The sequence below is a fragment of the Ovis canadensis genome, chromosome 17 (assembly GCF_042477335.2).
Source record: "Ovis canadensis isolate MfBH-ARS-UI-01 breed Bighorn chromosome 17, ARS-UI_OviCan_v2, whole genome shotgun sequence".
Classification (NCBI taxonomy): domain Eukaryota; kingdom Metazoa; phylum Chordata; class Mammalia; order Artiodactyla; family Bovidae; genus Ovis; species Ovis canadensis.
In genome coordinates this window covers 20,366,262-20,384,021 of record NC_091261.1, presented here as the reverse complement: position 1 = coordinate 20,384,021, position 17,760 = coordinate 20,366,262, and the positions used below count along the sequence as shown (strand labels likewise).

The window sequence follows — 17,760 nt, the reverse complement described above, 5'->3', positions numbered from 1 at the left end:
GTTCACCACAGGCTGCAAAATTCTCTTCACACTCAGCATCTCCTCTGATCAATAGGATCTTAAACAGATTCTATTATGCCCGGGACAGGCTGCACTGTTTGCGGAGGCAGTGCCAGAAAACACGGGGCCCCTTGTTCAAAGTTTGCTAAGAATTTCAAGATGGCAACAGTAGACCATTAAGCCAAGATGGAGGCCCTTTTTTGCGTGAGGGCCCCAAAGGGAGGGCGAAGCTACCGGGGGCGGCAGGGCTAAACCAGGTGCAGGGCTGGCTCTGCACTCCTGTCCCCCGGGGGCTTCTCTTCCCTTCTTTCCTGCCTTCTGGGCCTGCCTCTCTCATGAACCAGCGAAAACCCACTTAATCACTCCTTGCCTTCTTTTCTCTATAAAAAGGGTAAAAAAAAATTGAGTAAATATTACTATTATTTTCTTTTCATAGAGAAAGGAGTTAAGATGAGGTAATTAAGTGTAAATAGTAATATTTACACATCCTTGCCTCATGGAGTTATTAGAAGGATTTATAGACAGGACTGAGGAAGAAAGGCACTAGGTAAATCCCAGGCATTATAGAATTATTTTATATGTAAGAAGAGGGATTTAGGTCGCCTAAGAGGGGGGGATTTATAGACACAGGTGTTAGACAATGACACAGTTTTCCAAAAAACTTCCCTACGTAGATTTCGGATTAGGACAAGATTCCTGCATGTCAGATGTGATTTTCTATGAGGAAATTTTCCCAGACCCTCAGTGGCTCTTTCTAGCTGAGGTTTTCTCCCCCTGAAAGCTTACCCTATAGCATCATAAATCTCATGGGGTCAGGCGGAAATGGAATGCACAATTCCCTAACCTCTCTAAACAAGGCAAGGTCTGCGCTTATCCCCAGCATTCCTACAGGATGTTCTTCTCTTATGGAGTTTCAAAACTAGCTGTGAACAAGGGCGCATGTTCTGTGGGTATACTTGGGAAATGTATGAAAGGAATAATGAAGCCAAAGAAATGGTTATCATAAGAAAAGTGCTTTTTCCCCCTCTCTTTAAATAAATTGGTATCAGACATAACCTTTAATTCTGCCAGTCAAGGATTAATAAGCAAACTACGGTCTGTTATCATTATAAATTTATAGGAGAAAGATTTCTGACACCAAGACAAAAAAAAACACACAAAAAACCATGGAATAGTAGAAAACATTTGCAAACAAGCTGTAACCTAGACTGCTGGGAGAATTATCAATAACCTCAGATATGCAGATGATACCACCCTTATGGCAGAAAGTGAAGAAGAACTAAAGAGCCTCTTGATGAAAGTGAAAGAGGAGAGCAAAAAAGTTGGCTTAAAACAACATTCAGAAAACAAAGATCATGGCATCCAGTCCCATCACTTCATGGCAAATAGATGGAGAAACAATGAAAACAGCAAGAGACTTTATTTTCTTGGGCTCCAAAGTCACTGCAGGTGGTGACTGCAGCCAAGAAATTAAAAGACACTTGCTCCTTGGAAGGAAAGCTATGACCAACCTATGATTTGGGAGAATGGCATTCTAACATGTATACTATCATGTAAGAATCGAATCGCCAGTCTATGTCTGACGCAGGATACAGCATGCTTGGGGCTGGTGCATGGGGATGACCCAGAGAGATGTTAAGGGGAGGGAGGTGGGAGGGGGGTTCATGTTTGGGAACGCATGTAAGAATTACAGATTTTAAAATTTTTTAAAAAAGAAAAAAAATAGCATAATAAAAAGCAGAGACATTACTTTGCTAACAAAGGTCTGTCTAGTCAAAGCTATGGCTTTTCCGGTAGTCATGTATGGATATGAGAGTTGGACCATAAAGAAAGCTGAGTGCTGAACAACTGATGTTTTTGAACTGTGGTGTTGGAGAAGACTCTTGAGAGTCCCTTGGACTGCAAGGAAATTCAACCAGTCCATCCTAAAGGAAATCAGTCCTGAATATTCATTGAAAGGAATGATGCTGAAGCTGAAACTCCAATACTTTGGCCACCTGATGTGAATAACTGACTCATCTGAAAAGACCCTTCCCTGGTGGCTCAGAGGTTAAAGCATCTGCCCGCAACGCAGGAGACCTGGGTTCGATCCCAGGGTTGGGAAGATCCCCTGGAGAAGGAAATGGCAACCCACTTCAGTATTCTTGCCTGGAAAACCCCACAGAGGAGCCTGGTGGGCTATATTCCATGAGGTCGCAAAGAGTTGGACACGACTGAGTGACGGAGGAGGTGATGCTAGGAAAGACCAAAGGCGGGACGAGAAGTGGATGAAAGAGGATGAGATGGTTGGATGGCATCATTGACTTGATGGACATGAGTCTGAGTAAACTCAGGGAGTTGGTGATGGGCAGGGAAGCCTGGAGTGCTGCAGTCCATGGGGTTGGACACGACTGAGTGACTGAACTGAACTGATGCACAATATATAAAGAATCCTACAACAGAAAAGCAACCAGTTTTTAAAAAATGGGTTAAAAAAATGGGCAATTCACCAAAGAAGACATACAAACGGCCAATAAGCACATGGAAAGATGCTCAATACCACTAACCATTAGGGAAATGCAAACCAATACTACAATGAGATACTACTTGAAAACCTGTTAGGATGACCACTATATATATATATATATATATATATATATATATATATATATATATAAAACAACCAACAAATAACAAGTGCTGTTGCGGAAGTACAGAAGCTGGGAACCCTGTGCCCAGTTAATGGGAAGATAAAAAACTGCATAACAGTGTGGCAATTCCTCAACAAATTAAACACAGAATCACCATATGACCCGCAATTTTACTTCTAGGTCTATACCTCCAAAAGAGCATCAAAGAGATACCTGCACACCCATGTCTACAGTGGCATTATTCATAACATCCAAGAGGTGAAGCAAGTCAAGTCGTCTGCTGGTGGATGAGCGGACAAAATATGGTTTATATACAGAGCAGATTATTATTTACCTTAAAATGGAAATTCTGACACATGCTACAGTGTGTATGACCACGGAGGATATAATATTAATACTAGGTGAAATGAACCAGTCTCAGAAAGACCAAGGCTGTATGAGTCCACATAGAAGAGGCACCCAGCCAGGTGCAGAGAGGAAGTGCAACGGTTGTTCTGGGGTGGGGAGGGGAAACAGGAGTTAACAGGTACAGAGCTTCAGTTTTGCAAGGTGAAGAGTTCTGGAAATTGGCTGCACAACAGCGTGAATGCACTCAGCATTACTCAGCCAAACAGAAACGGCTAAAGCAGTAAATTTTATGTTGGTGTATTTTACCACAGTTTTAAAGATGGGAATAACAAGCTCTTATATTGAAGATAATTTCCTCATTTCTCTACAGTCAAGTACAACTGCATCAGAACATTGCCAGGCGATTGATCGGCAGTTGGTAAGCACTGTCTGAAATAGTCTAAACTTAGCTACTGAAAATATTTAAACATTTCACATCATTAAATTAAAACATTCACACTGTTAAACCACTTCACATTATTTGGAAATCACCAAGATTTTGCATTAAGTTAGCCACTGAAAGCCATGAGCAAACACAAATGACCAAAGGAGATGAAGTTCTGTGACTGCAAGTGGAAATTAACTGTTATTATAAATACGGGGAGATGTGAAAGTGACGGTGAGAAAGGACTCAGGACTAACCTTATGATAAAATCATGACTTGAAGGACAAGACCAGCTCCAAAGCATCATGGATGCCTTAGGTGCCAAATTCTCACATGTGTATCTATAGCTCTTCAGGGCCGAACACTCATCCATCCATCTACCCATGTACCTACCTGTGAGTCTGTCCCTCATCTATGGGTATAAATAGTACACATACATGTATATGGTACATTATATATATATATATGTATATGTATATGTATATAATACATAATACAGCTTTCACTAATTGAACATTTTTCAGACATGGGTCTAGGTCCATAATCGTTTGTTTGGGGGCTTTTTATAAAGTTTGCTAAGCTACTGTGATTTCTTCGCTGTATTTAAACACGTAGATTCAACCTTTGCAAGTTCTCTCAACCACATTCAGAAACGCTTGTCTTACGTCCATGCCATCACATCAGAGAAAGACTCAGAGTCCCGTCTTCTTAAAGCAGTTTTATTAAAGAGCTTTACCGGTGTCACCTCGACCTTTCCCCGAGTTTCCTGGAGTCCCTGTTTGCTCTGTGGTTTCTGAGAGGTGAGTTACTGGAAACCTAGTTGAATCAATCAGCTATTCCTCACAATAACCTTCTTGTTGCTATGGCTACTGAACAGTTTTCAGTCTGTCTGCTGACTGGCCCATCGGCACCTTCTGCCCCCACCCCCCGTGTTTGCACAGTGAGGGACACTCTCTCTTCTGGCTCCGGTCGGTATCTTTGCCTCCTTATCTCACTTCAGCAGCAGCTCCTGCCCAGACTCTCTGCAGGCGCCCTCCTGGTTTTGGTCCCTTGGTGGGTCTGTTCCTCGGGGTTTGGTTCTGTCCATCACACAGCCACACCGATGCCTGGGCAGCTCCACTGACACCCGGGCTGCATGGACAGCCATGCGCTGTACCTCCTGAGGCTGTATCAGCACTCATCCTCATCTCCACAGAGCCCTGAACTCACCTGACATCTCTCCTGGGATTCCTCAGGGCACCTCAACTTAGCACGTCCAAAACGCGCCCATCACCTCTCCTCATAAAGCTCCTCCTCCACATCTCCTCACTCAGCGCTGCCGCCCTACAGCAACCTACGCCCAAAGCCTGGGCCATCTTAGACCCCTCCCTCCTCTCTCCACCCCTCTGTCCTATCCACCACCGAGAACTGTCTGTTCCGCTACCTGAATATGTCCGCAGTCCCCCTGCCCCTGCTCTACCTTAGCGCCCAGCCTCCATCTCTTACCTGGACCACCAGCTCAGCATCCTTACCGGCCCTCTGCTTCTCCTCCAATAGACCCTCTAGATCAGCACTGTCAATCAGCATCTGCCCTCCCAATGTGATGGTAACTGGCCATACATGGCTGCTGAGCCCATGAAATGTGGGACTCAATTTTAAGTTATATTTACATGTCAGTAGCCACTTGTGGCAGAGAAGGCAATAGCACCCAACTCCAGTACTCTTGCCTGGAAAATCCCATGGACGGAGGAGCCTGGTAGGCTGCAGTCCATGAGGTCGCTGAGGGTCGGACACGACTAAGCGACTTCACTTTGACTTTTCACTTTCATGCATTGGAGAAGGAAATGGCAACCCACTCCAGTGTTCTTGCCTGGAGAATCCCAGGGATGGTGGAGGCTGGTGGGCTGCTGTCTATGGGGTCGCACAGAGTCGGACACGACTGAAGTGACTCAGCAGCAGCAGCAGCCACTTGTGGCCAGTGGTTACCAGACTGGAAGGAACAGCTTTAGACTCTACAGATGTGCTCAAAATCCCTCACTAGCTACCTCAAGGTGGTTTACAGATCTTTTCACTGTCCCCATCCTTAATCCTCTCTGCTCCTCTTTGATGCTCTTGGATACAGTGAATTCTCTATTTCTCAAAATCACCATGTGCTGTCTCCCTTGGGATAGGAACTCCTTTGGCTTGGGTTAACTTCCCTCTGTCTGTTTGGCCAACACCCTCTTTGCCTTTGGGACTGAGCTTAGCAGTCACTTCCCTCATCTCATGCCCTGAACCACCTCTACCCTGCCACTTCCCCTTCAGGACACCTACCCTGACACACGTGGGCCTTACCCATAGACCTCAGGCACCCAGCATGCCACATTCTAATGCCCAGTTTACTTGTCTCCTTTCTTCCCTATCAGACTACACACTTTGCGGGCAGGGACTGAGTCTCCCTCGGCTGCTCGTATATCCTCAGGATTAGCACGGTCCCTTGCCCAGTGGAGGCTTCCATACACGTGCCTACCTGTCAATTCCTCGACCTTGGTCTTGGCAAATGATTTTTTGGGATATGACACCAGAAGCACAAGTGGCAGGAGGAAAGTTCAACAAGTACGACTACATCAAGCAACGCCTCCAGGGGCATCCAGAGGGGAGCCTGGAGAAATACGACAGTGATCACCGAGCACCAGCACCCGCACCCTTAACCATGAACATGGCGAACAAAGGAGGTGCAACGGGCATGGACTCCCTGTGTGTCCACGGGGACTCACATCTTCCAGCTGTGCCTCGTGGCCCCAGCTACCAGCACATGAAACACACCCATCCTGAGGCCACCCAGACCTCTCCACGTCATACCCAAAGTTATCCTTTCCCTATTTATCCACAATATTGAAAAAAAAAAAACCCAGAACATTCTGACCTATTTTATCCCACTTGCCTCATTTTAATGTTTAAATATATGTGATACATGTTTTTTTCAGTCACGCAAACATAAAATAATTTTCTTAGAGGAAAATAAGCACTCATTGGTACAGTGCACCCAGGGCAATGTAGTCTGAACTCCACCGCACCCTTGAAACAAGAAATCTGTAAAGGCAAACTCAAAAATAGGGCTGCAGAAAGAGGTGCCACGAACCATTAATAACTGTCCTGTTGGTTTCACTGAACAGGCAAAGAATGTTAATTTGAAATCGTTACCTATGATGATTTCCTTCCCAGGAGGAGCAGGTCTGGGCCCCTCCCTGGTGCCCTCGAAGATAATGCTTTGCTCACTTCGCTGACTCTGGCATAAACAACCCTGCCTTTATTTAGACTCTTTCTTGGTCATGGTCTCGTCAAAGAAGGTGGCAGTGTAATATGGCTAACAATTGTATTAAATGGTTGTTTCACCTGGGAGACAGAGTAAGGCTTTAAATCTTGATTGAGCTCTCTTACATACACACACACACACACACACACACACACACACACACACACACGGCGGGGGGTGGTGATGGTGTTGTCCATACTTTAGCTTATTACTACACATGTAGTATCATACAGTCTCATTTCCTTGTCACCTGAACAAGGGGCAGAGAGGGAGGTGTCCCCCCAGGAGCCAGGGGCAGTATGGCCAGGCTTCACTTCCTAGCAGCATCCTGACCATACCAGGCCAACGGTTTCCCTTCAGCAATGCAGATCCTCACAGCAATCCTCCCTTGTCTCCATCACCAGCACCTTTCATATGGTCGGTGAGTCAGGAAGCATCTCTAGCACATTCAGCATGTTTTAGCAACACCAGCCTCCCCTGGCCCAGGGCAGGACGCACAGAGCACTGCAGCAGTCACGAATGGATCTGGGAGTTGGACCATGAAGAAGGCTGAGTGCCAGAGAACAGAGGCTTTCAAACTGTGGTGCTGGAGAAGACTCTTGAGAGTCCCCCGGACAGCAAGGAGATCCAATCAGCCCATCCTAAAGGAAATCAACTCCGAATACTCACTGCAAGGACTGAAGCTGAAGCTCTAACACTTTGGCCACCTGAAGCGAGGAGCTGACTCATTGGAGAAGACTCTGATACTGGGAAAGACTGAAGGCAGGAGAAGAGAACATCAGAGGATGAGATGTTGGATGGTATCACTGACTCAACTGTCATGAGTTCGAGCAAACTCTGGGAGATACTGAAGGACCAGGAAGCCTGGCGTGCTGCAGTCCATGGGACTGCAGAGAGTCAGACGTGACTTAGTGACTGAACAACATCAGGGCACTGGGAACCGAAGCACCTGGAAAGGCTTCTATGCTGACCTGAGTCTATGGGATTCACCACCGGAAGACTGCCCCCAGTGCAGAATGGCTTTTCCTGCCCGTGTCCCTGCCGGGTCTTGCCGACTTTAGACTGTTACCCCCTTGAGGGCCCTGCCATATGCTTGTCTCTGTTTACAGTTAACAAAAACAGCCTGATGGATTTTTTTTGGTGGTGCAGAGATATGGTTTGGGGAAATGCAAGCCCAATCTGGGAAAGCGGAAGCAAAACAATGAACATTTGTTCGGTGCTTGTTACCCTGTGGCTGTGTCATTTCACACACTTCAAAAATTCCCGTATAGTTAAGATGGGTCTTATTCCCATTTTACAGCGGAAGAAACTGAGGACCAAGAAATGTAAGTGGAGTGCCCAAGAGAAATGCTGGTGGAGGAGCAGAGGCCACGCTCTATTGTTGTCCCCAGCGGTCATCGTTTTGTGGCAGATTCCGATGTGGGCCTCAGAACCTTTCTGGAGGGGACACTGACTGCGAAGATGTGGAACAGAACCGGACAGGAAAGCGGCAGGCAGCTCACATGGTGGATCCAGCCGGCTGAGGGCTGGCATGCTTCAGCATGCAGGAAGCAGCGGGCCTGCACCGCTCTCGAAACCACCTTGAGGGCAGTCATGATGGAAATCGCCACTATCGCTGCCTGACATGAAAGCACCCACTCATTAAAGGAGCAACGGGGCTCTCACAATAATTTAATGCACATGGCTGCTTGCAGCATCTCTTTTGTTGATGATCATAAAACTGAAATTCACACCCTCTCCACATAAAGAAGGGAGCCTCCTGGTGTGCACGTGTGGTGGGTCCTGTATCGCTGTGTCTGCTCCCATCGTGCCCGCCTCCCCCTGTGCAGAGGAGCAGCTTAGCTCTGAGAGCCACCTGGGCTGTGCAGCCTTCCTTCTGCCACCACAGAAAGCAATCACAGGGGAGAGGACCTTCCAGTCCAACCCAGGGAGTCGCCAGTGCCCGCCCCGGCAATGCGTAGGTCCTTAGCCCGGTTTACTGTTTAATGATCATTAGCGCAGATGAAAACCTCCCCTCCGCCCTGAAACCAGCTCAGCCTCCGGTGAGGCAGACCCTACATGTGGTTTTGGGAACTGCTAAACATACGTGATGTTTTAGTATAACACCAGGTTCACTGCCTTCAGATGCAATCCCGGGCCTCACAAAACAATGCATTCCAGAAGCTGCCAGCGAAGCGCAAATGCGTCTGAAGAGTCACAGAGCAGTGCAGCTGCCCTTTGCAGTATTCCTCCCGCTTGTTCTCTGAGCTCTGGAGACGCAGCCCAGCCTGGGACCCAGCGGCAGCCAGCAGTCTGAGGCCCTCCTGCATCTCATGGGGGGTATGGGGAGCACCAGACAGTCAAAGAGGGTTCCAGCTGCCACTGGCTCCCTAAGGACCCCGAGAAGTCACTCTCTGGATCTCTGCCTCATCTTCCACGAAATAAAGATTCTCTGAGACACCCCTACTCCACTTCCAGAAGCCTTCCATGACCCCTGCCCAGCATGACCGGCTCCTAGATCTACCCGACAAGGTTTTCCAGCAACTCAGAATAAACATCCGTGAGCACACAATGCCCAGTGTGCTCATGTCTGCAGAGCTCTCAGCCCCTACCCTATACGGTGCTGTTAGGTGGTCCTGAGCATGCGGAAAGCTCCCCGAGGCCAGATTTGAGTCTCTTCCTCCATTGCACTGCCTGACGCTTTTAGAGGCTAATGTATTTGTTGAATCAGATGAACCTCTTCCTCTATCAGAGCAAATGGGAATCCTAAGGACAGGAATGGGAATAATGAGAATAATACCCATCTTATAGGGAGTTTTTAGAAGGGCATGAAATAACACAGGTACTGAGGCATCTGAACAGATCCCTCTGCTTCCGCTTTTGAATGGGATGCTCTCCCTTAAGAGCAAGCGGTATATCTAAAGACAGGTATTCTGTCCCCACTTGTACCTCTTGTCCTGGCACACAGGAGGGGCTCGCAGACATGTGAAAGAATGAGCAGCGTGTGTGCTCTCAAAGACTGCTTTGTCCATAGTTACCTTCTGCTTTGTGGAATGTTCTAGTTGCCTCTTTTAGACTCTAAGCAGTTTGAGGGGTAGGTTGGTGTCCTACAGGTATTCTGTATCCTCTGCAGTCACAACAGTTTTGCTAGGCATGAGGCAACATATCATATACACGGAAATAAAGTCAATTACAATGCTATGACCTTGATACTACTTAACAGAGAAAGGGTAACATTTTTGCTTCTGAGAAATTCTATTACTATCATCCTTTAATGTTTACTAGCTGTTCATGCACTGGAGAAGGAAATGGCAACCCACTCTAGTGTTTTTGCCTCAAGAATCCTAGGGACAGGGGAGCCTGGTGGGCTTCTGTCTATGGGTCGCACAGAGTCGGACACGACTGAGGCAACTTAACAGCAGCAGCAGCAGCAGCAGCAGCAGCAGCAGCAGCAGCAGCAGCAGCAGCAGCAGCAGCAGCAGCTGTTCTACAACCTGATCATAGCATAAATAGGCCTCGATCTCCATGAATGAATAGAAGTTGCCAATAAATTCATGAGAAATGTGCCTTCTTCACTGATAGGAAATTAACTGCCACTCCTAGAAATACCTAGAAAGTGCCTGTGTGTACCGAGTTGTTCAGCCATGTCCAACTTTTTGCGACCACATGGACTGTAGCCCACCAGGCTCCTCTGTCCATGGGATTTTCCAGGCAAGAATAGTGGAGTGGGTTGCCATTTCAAGTATTCCTCCAGGTGATCGTCCAAACCCAGGGAGTGAACCCGCATCTCCGTCTCCTGCACTGCAGGAGATCTTTACCTGCTGAGCCATCAGGGAAGAAAGTGACTAGTAATTCTCAATTCTCTCTGGAAGAATAAGGAATCTGTGTGCTTTACATATAACACCCATTTAGAATGCAAAAACACATCCATCCCTAGAAGCCTGGCCACAACTGCTTTCTTTGAACCTTTTTTGGGAGGGAGACTGGTGTTCGGAGGGCTTGGGATTCATTTAAGTTGCTGACCAGTTCAAATACTTGACTCCCAACCTGATCTTTCAGACACTGTTCCTTCACTCACCCTGGCCCTGTTCTGCCAACACACATGCGCACCATTTGGGAGAAAACCGTATGTCCCGAGCATTGTGTAGATGTGTCCCCAGATAAGTGTGTCCCGAGGCCAGGCATACTAGGCATGCTATTCAAACAGAACTTGGATTTACAGGCACAAGGTTCTTGTTTGTGTGACTCTCAAGAACACATGCTCTTTTTCCACCAAGTGACCAGAACGAGGCTCTGAGTACAGAGCCAGTCCTCCTGTAGCTCTTTGTTCCCTGGAAGAAAATTCCACAAATGTTGACTCACTAATTTACTCTAATGAAAAAGCTGCAGGCAGTCTCAAGTCTGAGTAAGCGTGAATGTTAGAAAGGTCCCTCCAGACTTACAATGCGTTTTTCAATGTTCTGTCTGGGATGGGAATATATTAATAAATAGAGCATTGAAGATGCTTCTGTTAAGCTACTTCTAAGGGCAAACATCTCTGATTGTTTAAAATTAAAGGTTTCAGACTTAAAGTGACTCCAGTGGTTCCCCAAAGAACATTCTCCTTCCAGCAAAAGTGGAGTCAGGTGGATTAGATCTACCCTTCCACCCAAAACAACATAAAAATGGTTTTTGAGATACTACGTATCAGTCAATGAAGGACAGTGACCTCTAGAACAAAATAGAAAAGCTTTGCGATGTTGGCGTAGACAAGGAATTCTTAGCTACACCAAAAACATGATTCATGAAAGAAAAAATAATCAACTGAACTTTCTTAGAACTGAAAATCCCTGCTCTTCAAAAGACATTGATAAGAGAATAAAGAGATAAGCCACAGAGAAAAAATACTTGCAAGTTATACGTCTTACAAAGGAACTGTATCCAGAATATACAAAGAACTCCCAAAACTCAACAATCCAATTACAAGCAAACATCCTAGTTTTTAAAAATGAGAAATAGTTGGACAGATATTTCAGCAAAGAGGACACAGAGATGGTAAAGAAGCATACGAAAAGATCATTCATTAATCATGAGGGAAATGCAAATCAAAACCATAGGGAGACTCTGGGGCTTCCTTGGTGGCTCAGACAATAAAGAATCTGCTGCAGTGCAGGAGACTCAGGGTTTGATCTCTCTGGGTCAGAAGATCCCCTGGAGAAGGAAATGTCTATCCACTCCAGTATTCTTGCCTGGGAAATCCCATGGACAGAAGAGCCTGGTGGGCTAGAGTCCATGGGCTTGCAGAGAGGTGGACATGACTTAGTGACTAAACCAACCACTATTGTTATCTTCGCAACAACTCTATCCTGGAATAGAAAATGGTAACCCACTGCAGTATTCTTGCCCAGAAAATTCCATGGACAGAGGAGCCTGGAGGGCTATAGTCACAAAGACGGGTCCTAAAGAGTCAGACACACGACTGAGCGACTAACACTTACTTTCCAGGGAGACATCACCACACGGCTATTAGAATGCTAAAACTAAAAAGACCAATGATACTGCATGTCAGCAAGGATGTGGGGCAATCTGTATTCACACACACTTCTCGAGGGAATGCACAACTATGCAGCCACTTTGGAAAATACCATATGACCTACCACGTGACCCAGGTCTTCCACGGCCGCTAGTTATTCACTCAAGAAAAAGAAAGCAGTGTCCATATATCGACACACACACGGTGCACAGCTTTGTGTGTGTGCTTAGTCGCTCAGTTGTGTCCGACTCTTTGAAACCCCGTGGACTATAGCCCGCCAGGCTCCTTTGTCCATGGGGCTTCTCCAGGCAAGAATACTGAAGTGGGTTGCCATGCCCTCCTCCAGGGGGATCTTCCTAACCCAGGGATCGAACCCAGGTCTCCAGCATTGCAGGAGGATTCTTTACTGTCTGAGCCACCAGGGAAGCTCGAGAATACTGGAGTGGGTAGCCTATCTCTTCTTCAGGGGATCATCCCAACCCAGGAATCGAACCAGGGTCTCCTGCATTGCAGGTAGATTCTTTACCAGCTGAGCTATCAAGGAAGCCCAACTTACTCTGAAATTGTCCCTAATTCGGAAACAATCCAAATGTCCATCAATGGGTGACGGGACCACCAAACTGTGGATTATCTTCACAATGGGAGGTCAGTCAGCAATAAGTAAGAATAAAGTATTGCTATATGGCAACACTGTGGATGAAACCCCAAATAATTATGCCAAGTGAAGGAAGCCAGATACAACAGGCCACATACTATAACACTGTATGATCCCATAACATGTATCACTAACGTATGTCCACTAACATGATTCCACTGACATGTATCACCCAACCTACACTGCCGGAAAGCAACCCAGAAAGCAACTGGGGAGGGGCGGCAGCAGGACAGCTGATGGATGAACACCAAAGTCTACTGTAGAGCCCAGGGGATGTGTTCAATAGTCTGTGATAAAAGATAGCAGAAAAGAATATATTTATATATGCATAACTGAGGCACTTTGCTGTACAGCAGAAATTAACAACGGTGTAAATCAAGTATACTTCAATTTTCTAAAAAGGCGCAAGAGAACTTCTGGAGTGATGGGGATGCCTGCTGTCTTGATTTCAATAATTGTTTCATGGGTGTATACATGTCTCAAACATCCATGCTTTAAGTACATTCAGCTTATTTTGTATCAATTTCACTGTAATAAAAAAAATACTAAAAACATATTCATAGGGAGGACTGATGCCAAAGTTCCATTACTTTGGTCACCTGATATGAAGAGCCGATTCATTGGAAAAGATCTTGATGCTGGGAAGGCAAAAGGAAAAGGGAGGAGCAGAGGATAAGATGGTCAGAGAGCATCACCAACTCGAAGGTCATGAATCTGAGCAAACTCTGGGAGGCAGTGAAGGCCAGAGGAGGCTAGCATGCTGCAGCCCACGGGGTGGCAAAGAGTCAGACATGACTTAGCAACTGAACAACAAGACACTGATTTGCTCTGGGGCGGGGGGGGGGGGGGGGGGGGGGGGCGGGTCTGGCAGGAAATCATCAATTATGATTTAGACATTTGGCAACTGCTTACTGAGTAGCCACTGGCAATCAGCTGACTGAGCTGGTGCTAAAAACAAGCCAGCAGAGGACGGTTTGACACCTTGACTACTGGTGTGGCCTCTGGGGGTTTTCACCATCCCACTGGGCACTGAGATTCCCAAAGGCATTGAGATTCTTTAAGGCTGTAGATAAACAAGTTTTAACTTCTGTTGTTAAGTCTCATTATATGCAAAGTACTTCAAAGCGTATCACCTTTTTCATGAGATTACATGGTGCCAATTACACACTCATTTTACAACTGCACTTGTGCCTGCCCGATCATTTGCATGAATAACATAATTCATCAAGAAAGAATCACACCTTCTGCTCCCCGGCCCCCTGCCCCCAGCCCAGGTCTGCTAGGAGAAACAGTGACTGACACCGCCCGCCCTGGCAAGCCACCATAGTAACCATCTGCATGAGTTATTCAACAGCAGGAGGTCCTGTGGGACACAGAACTAACAAGCCACCACCGACTGGAAGCGTTTGGGAAAGGTCTAAAGGAGATGCCACATGTCCTAACAACCTTCCGGAATCCTGCTCGCTGGAATCCATCTTGGCTGAATGAGGCGCATGCCACCAGGAAGGACTCTGAGTCAGAATGAAGAATAACTGGCCAGAGACAACCTGGGAACTGACCCCATTACTATAAAACCCGAGACTTCGAGCAACGTGGCAGAACAGTCCTCCTGGCTCCCTAGCCTCCTGCTCTCCACCCAGGCGCCCTTCCCAGTAAAGTCTTTGGCTTTCTCCGCATGCACGTGTTTTTGGATAATTCATTTCTGAGTGTCAGACAAGAGCCCACTCTTGATCCTGGAAGGAAGGAAGGAAGGGTTAGTCGCTCAGTCCTTTCTGAGTCTTTGCGACCCCATGGGCTACAGCCCACCAGGCTCCTCTGTCCATGAGATTTTCTCGGCAAGGATACTGGAGTGCGCTGCCATTTCCTTCTCCAGGGGATCTTCCCAACCTAGGGATTGAACCCAGGTCTCCTGCATTGCAGGCAGATTCTTTACTGACTGAGCTGCAAGGGAAGCCCCTCGATCCTGGAAGGGGTCTCCCTTTCTGCAACAGCTCCACTAAGAAAGGCTTTCAACAAAACCAACAGGAGAGAGTAACAGTGCTCCTGATTCCTGGGTGGATGACCCTGCCTCATGCTCTACTTTCCTTTCCTTCCTTTTGTGAGAGTTGTGGACAGCATTGTTGGCTGTGTTCCCCAAAGTCTTGTGGCCCATCATTCATTATCCCTGAGATTTTCCAGTAAGCCATGCTTTGAGGCCACTGATAACTAGCCCAACTATCTATCACTGAATTCACCTTGTGGGAATTTGACTCTTATCATGGGAAATGTTCAGAGAAAATAAAGGCCAGTGTGATATGTACTGGGTCTTCAGTGTAAAAACCCTGGAAAGCGACATTCTTTTATCAACCAACCCCAAAAGACATACCATTCCAGTGGCATAGACAAATCTCTAAAGGATGAACCATTATTTCAGTAGCAACCCAATTATAATATTGGTCATCAAGCCTGTCAACACTGTCCTCAGCAACACAGAAATAGTTGAAAAAGGATTTCTTATCCAAATCACATGGACTGAATTTGGGCAATAAATGCTCCAAAAGAAAGCAAATATAAAAATGTTAAATTAGCATGACCCTGTACAACATTTTTTGAACCAGAACTGAAGAAACTGCTTGCAAAATGAAATGAGAAGCACATTTTAAGTGACATGACAAACCAAGTTATTCGAATCAGTATTTTGTAGAAAGTGCTAACACCTTGACTACATCTGTAATTCAGTAAATTAGAAACAAGCTCAAGAGTTTACTTTGCATATTTACACAAGACAGGAAAGGTGACTCCTATGAAGAACAGTGAGTATAAGATTCTGAATCTGGCAAAGAATGCGATGATCCCAGCTGGCCCTGGACCACTAATAATGTTTTTGAAAGATTGGGTTATGAGATGAACAGTTGTAGAAGATGGACATTATTTATGCAATGTTAAAGCAAACATTCCCATTAACCAAACATTTCCTAAGTTGCCAGCAGAAATGAGAAACTCGACCGGACACCTGCAGCAAATCTGAGGCCCTTCCTTCTCTGGCCCCAAGCTCAGGGTTTTGCCACGATGGCGCCCATTTCTCTTACACTCTGCTCAGGAGGGGAAAGAGCCACACCTTTCACTTTAAATGAAGTTTGTTTCAAAGGTATTCTGAAAAAAAAATTTCTTCCTAATCAGTTTTTTTTTTTAATTAAAAATGTTGGGATCCTAGTCCCCTGATCAGGAATGGAACTGTATTGGAAGTATAGAGCCTTAATCACTGGATTGAAAGGGAAGTCCCCTAATCAGTTTTTAACCTCTCGTTGCCTCCTGTGGATAATATACCCGTGTTCTTCCCAAAGCCTCAAGAACTTTCTCAGCTCTCCGGTTTCCCTGGGTCCAGTGTGTGGCTGACAGACGCCAAGAGGCTCTACTTACGTCATGCATGGAGTCCAGAAGCTTGGTCAGTTGGTAGAACCTCTGCCAGCTCTGCCCAGAGTTGCTGGGGCACTTTGTTACCATCTTTCTCAGCTCCTTGATGTAATTTGTCCTCATTTCTTCAAACGCAGCCTGGCTTTTGAGGCCATCCTTTGGAACTGTGGTGAAGGAATACAGACATGTAAGTTCTCAAAGTGGAAATCAGCTTTAGCATCTTCGTGGTTAAATGGCTTAGGCTATTTTGAGGTCGTGAGGCTCACACTTTGAGACTGACACTGAATCTTGCTTACTGCATTTATGAATATGTGTGTGGGTTCAGTTGTGTCTGACTCTGTGTGACCCCACAGACTGCAGCCTGCCAGGCTCCTCTTCCTTTGTCCATGGGATTTTTCCGGCCAGAATACTGGAATGGGCAGCCAGTTCCTTCTCTGGGGGATCTTCCTGACCCAGGGATCGAACCTGCGTCTCCTGCATCTCCTGTACTGCAGGAGGATTCTCTGCCACTGAGCCACTGGGGAATCCCTTATGAGTAAACATGGCAGCTATATAACGGTTAACCTCTGTACACACACATACAAACAAGTAACTGGCTTAGCAGGTGTATGTTAGAATGCACTTTGCTTATATTCACTTGCTTCATCTTGACGTCAATCTTATGACACAATCATTATATTATCCTCATTCCACAGATGTGGAAGCTGAAGATTGGAGGTTTAATCACTAGCCTAAGGACACAATAAATACATGGCAGAGAAAGAGTAGAAACCTAGGTCTGCTTCCCATGCCTGTCTCTTAAACACAATGCTACACTATCCTGTGGCCTGTCATCAAAGGTTTTATGAACCCTTACTTGCCAATACCTCTGATGTAGGAAAATATACTTTGATTTTTCAGGACAACTGGAAGAAACACAGACAATCTAAGCTGGAGCTGAAATTAGAAATTCAAGTTCAAATGTCAAAGACACTTGGGGAAACTGGCTGTCTATCGGGGGAGGACATGCTGCAAAGAAGCACTTCCTATTCTTGTTGTGCTAGGATCACATGACCACTGAGGCACTGTCACGTGACCACCCAGACAGCCTGCTGGCAGGTCTGTGCCCAGATTTGTGTGTGTGATGGGTAACAGGACAGTGCTCTACATACAAAACAAGATCAAAAACTCCCAAAGTGGAGAAATCACATTCACCTTTATCTTCAATAAGAGAAAATTGAGAAGTATGTTTTCTGCTTTCCCTGTATACAGCATCCCTGTGTGCATGTGTGTGCACACACAGTCATGTCAGACTTTTGCGACCCCATGGAGTGTAGCCCGCCAGGCTCCTCCGTCCATGGAATTCTCAGGCAGGAATACTGGAGTCGGGTGCCATTTCCTTCTCCAGGGGATCTTCCCAACCCAGGGACTGAACCTGGGTCTCCTGCATGCAGGCAGATTCTTTACCATCTGAGCCACCAGGGAAGGCCTATAGAGTTGCTGCTGCTGCTAAGTCACTTCAGTCGTGTCCGACTCTGTGTGACCCCACAGACGGCAGCCCACCAG

At 46.3% G+C, this 17,760-nt stretch overlaps 1 protein-coding gene across 4 annotated transcripts in view; it reads right to left on the bottom strand.

Moving 5' to 3' along the window:
- NR3C2 (nuclear receptor subfamily 3 group C member 2) overlaps positions 1–17,760 on the bottom strand; it is a 436,667-nt gene that overhangs the window by 24,922 nt on the left and 393,985 nt on the right. For all 4 annotated transcript variants that reach the window (XM_069556741.1, XM_069556742.1, XM_069556738.1 and 1 more), the window contains exon 8: positions 16,222–16,379. In XM_069556741.1, the coding sequence (XP_069412842.1) occupies positions 16,222–16,379 (158 nt within the window). The remainder of the gene's footprint in view (positions 1–16,221; positions 16,380–17,760) is intronic.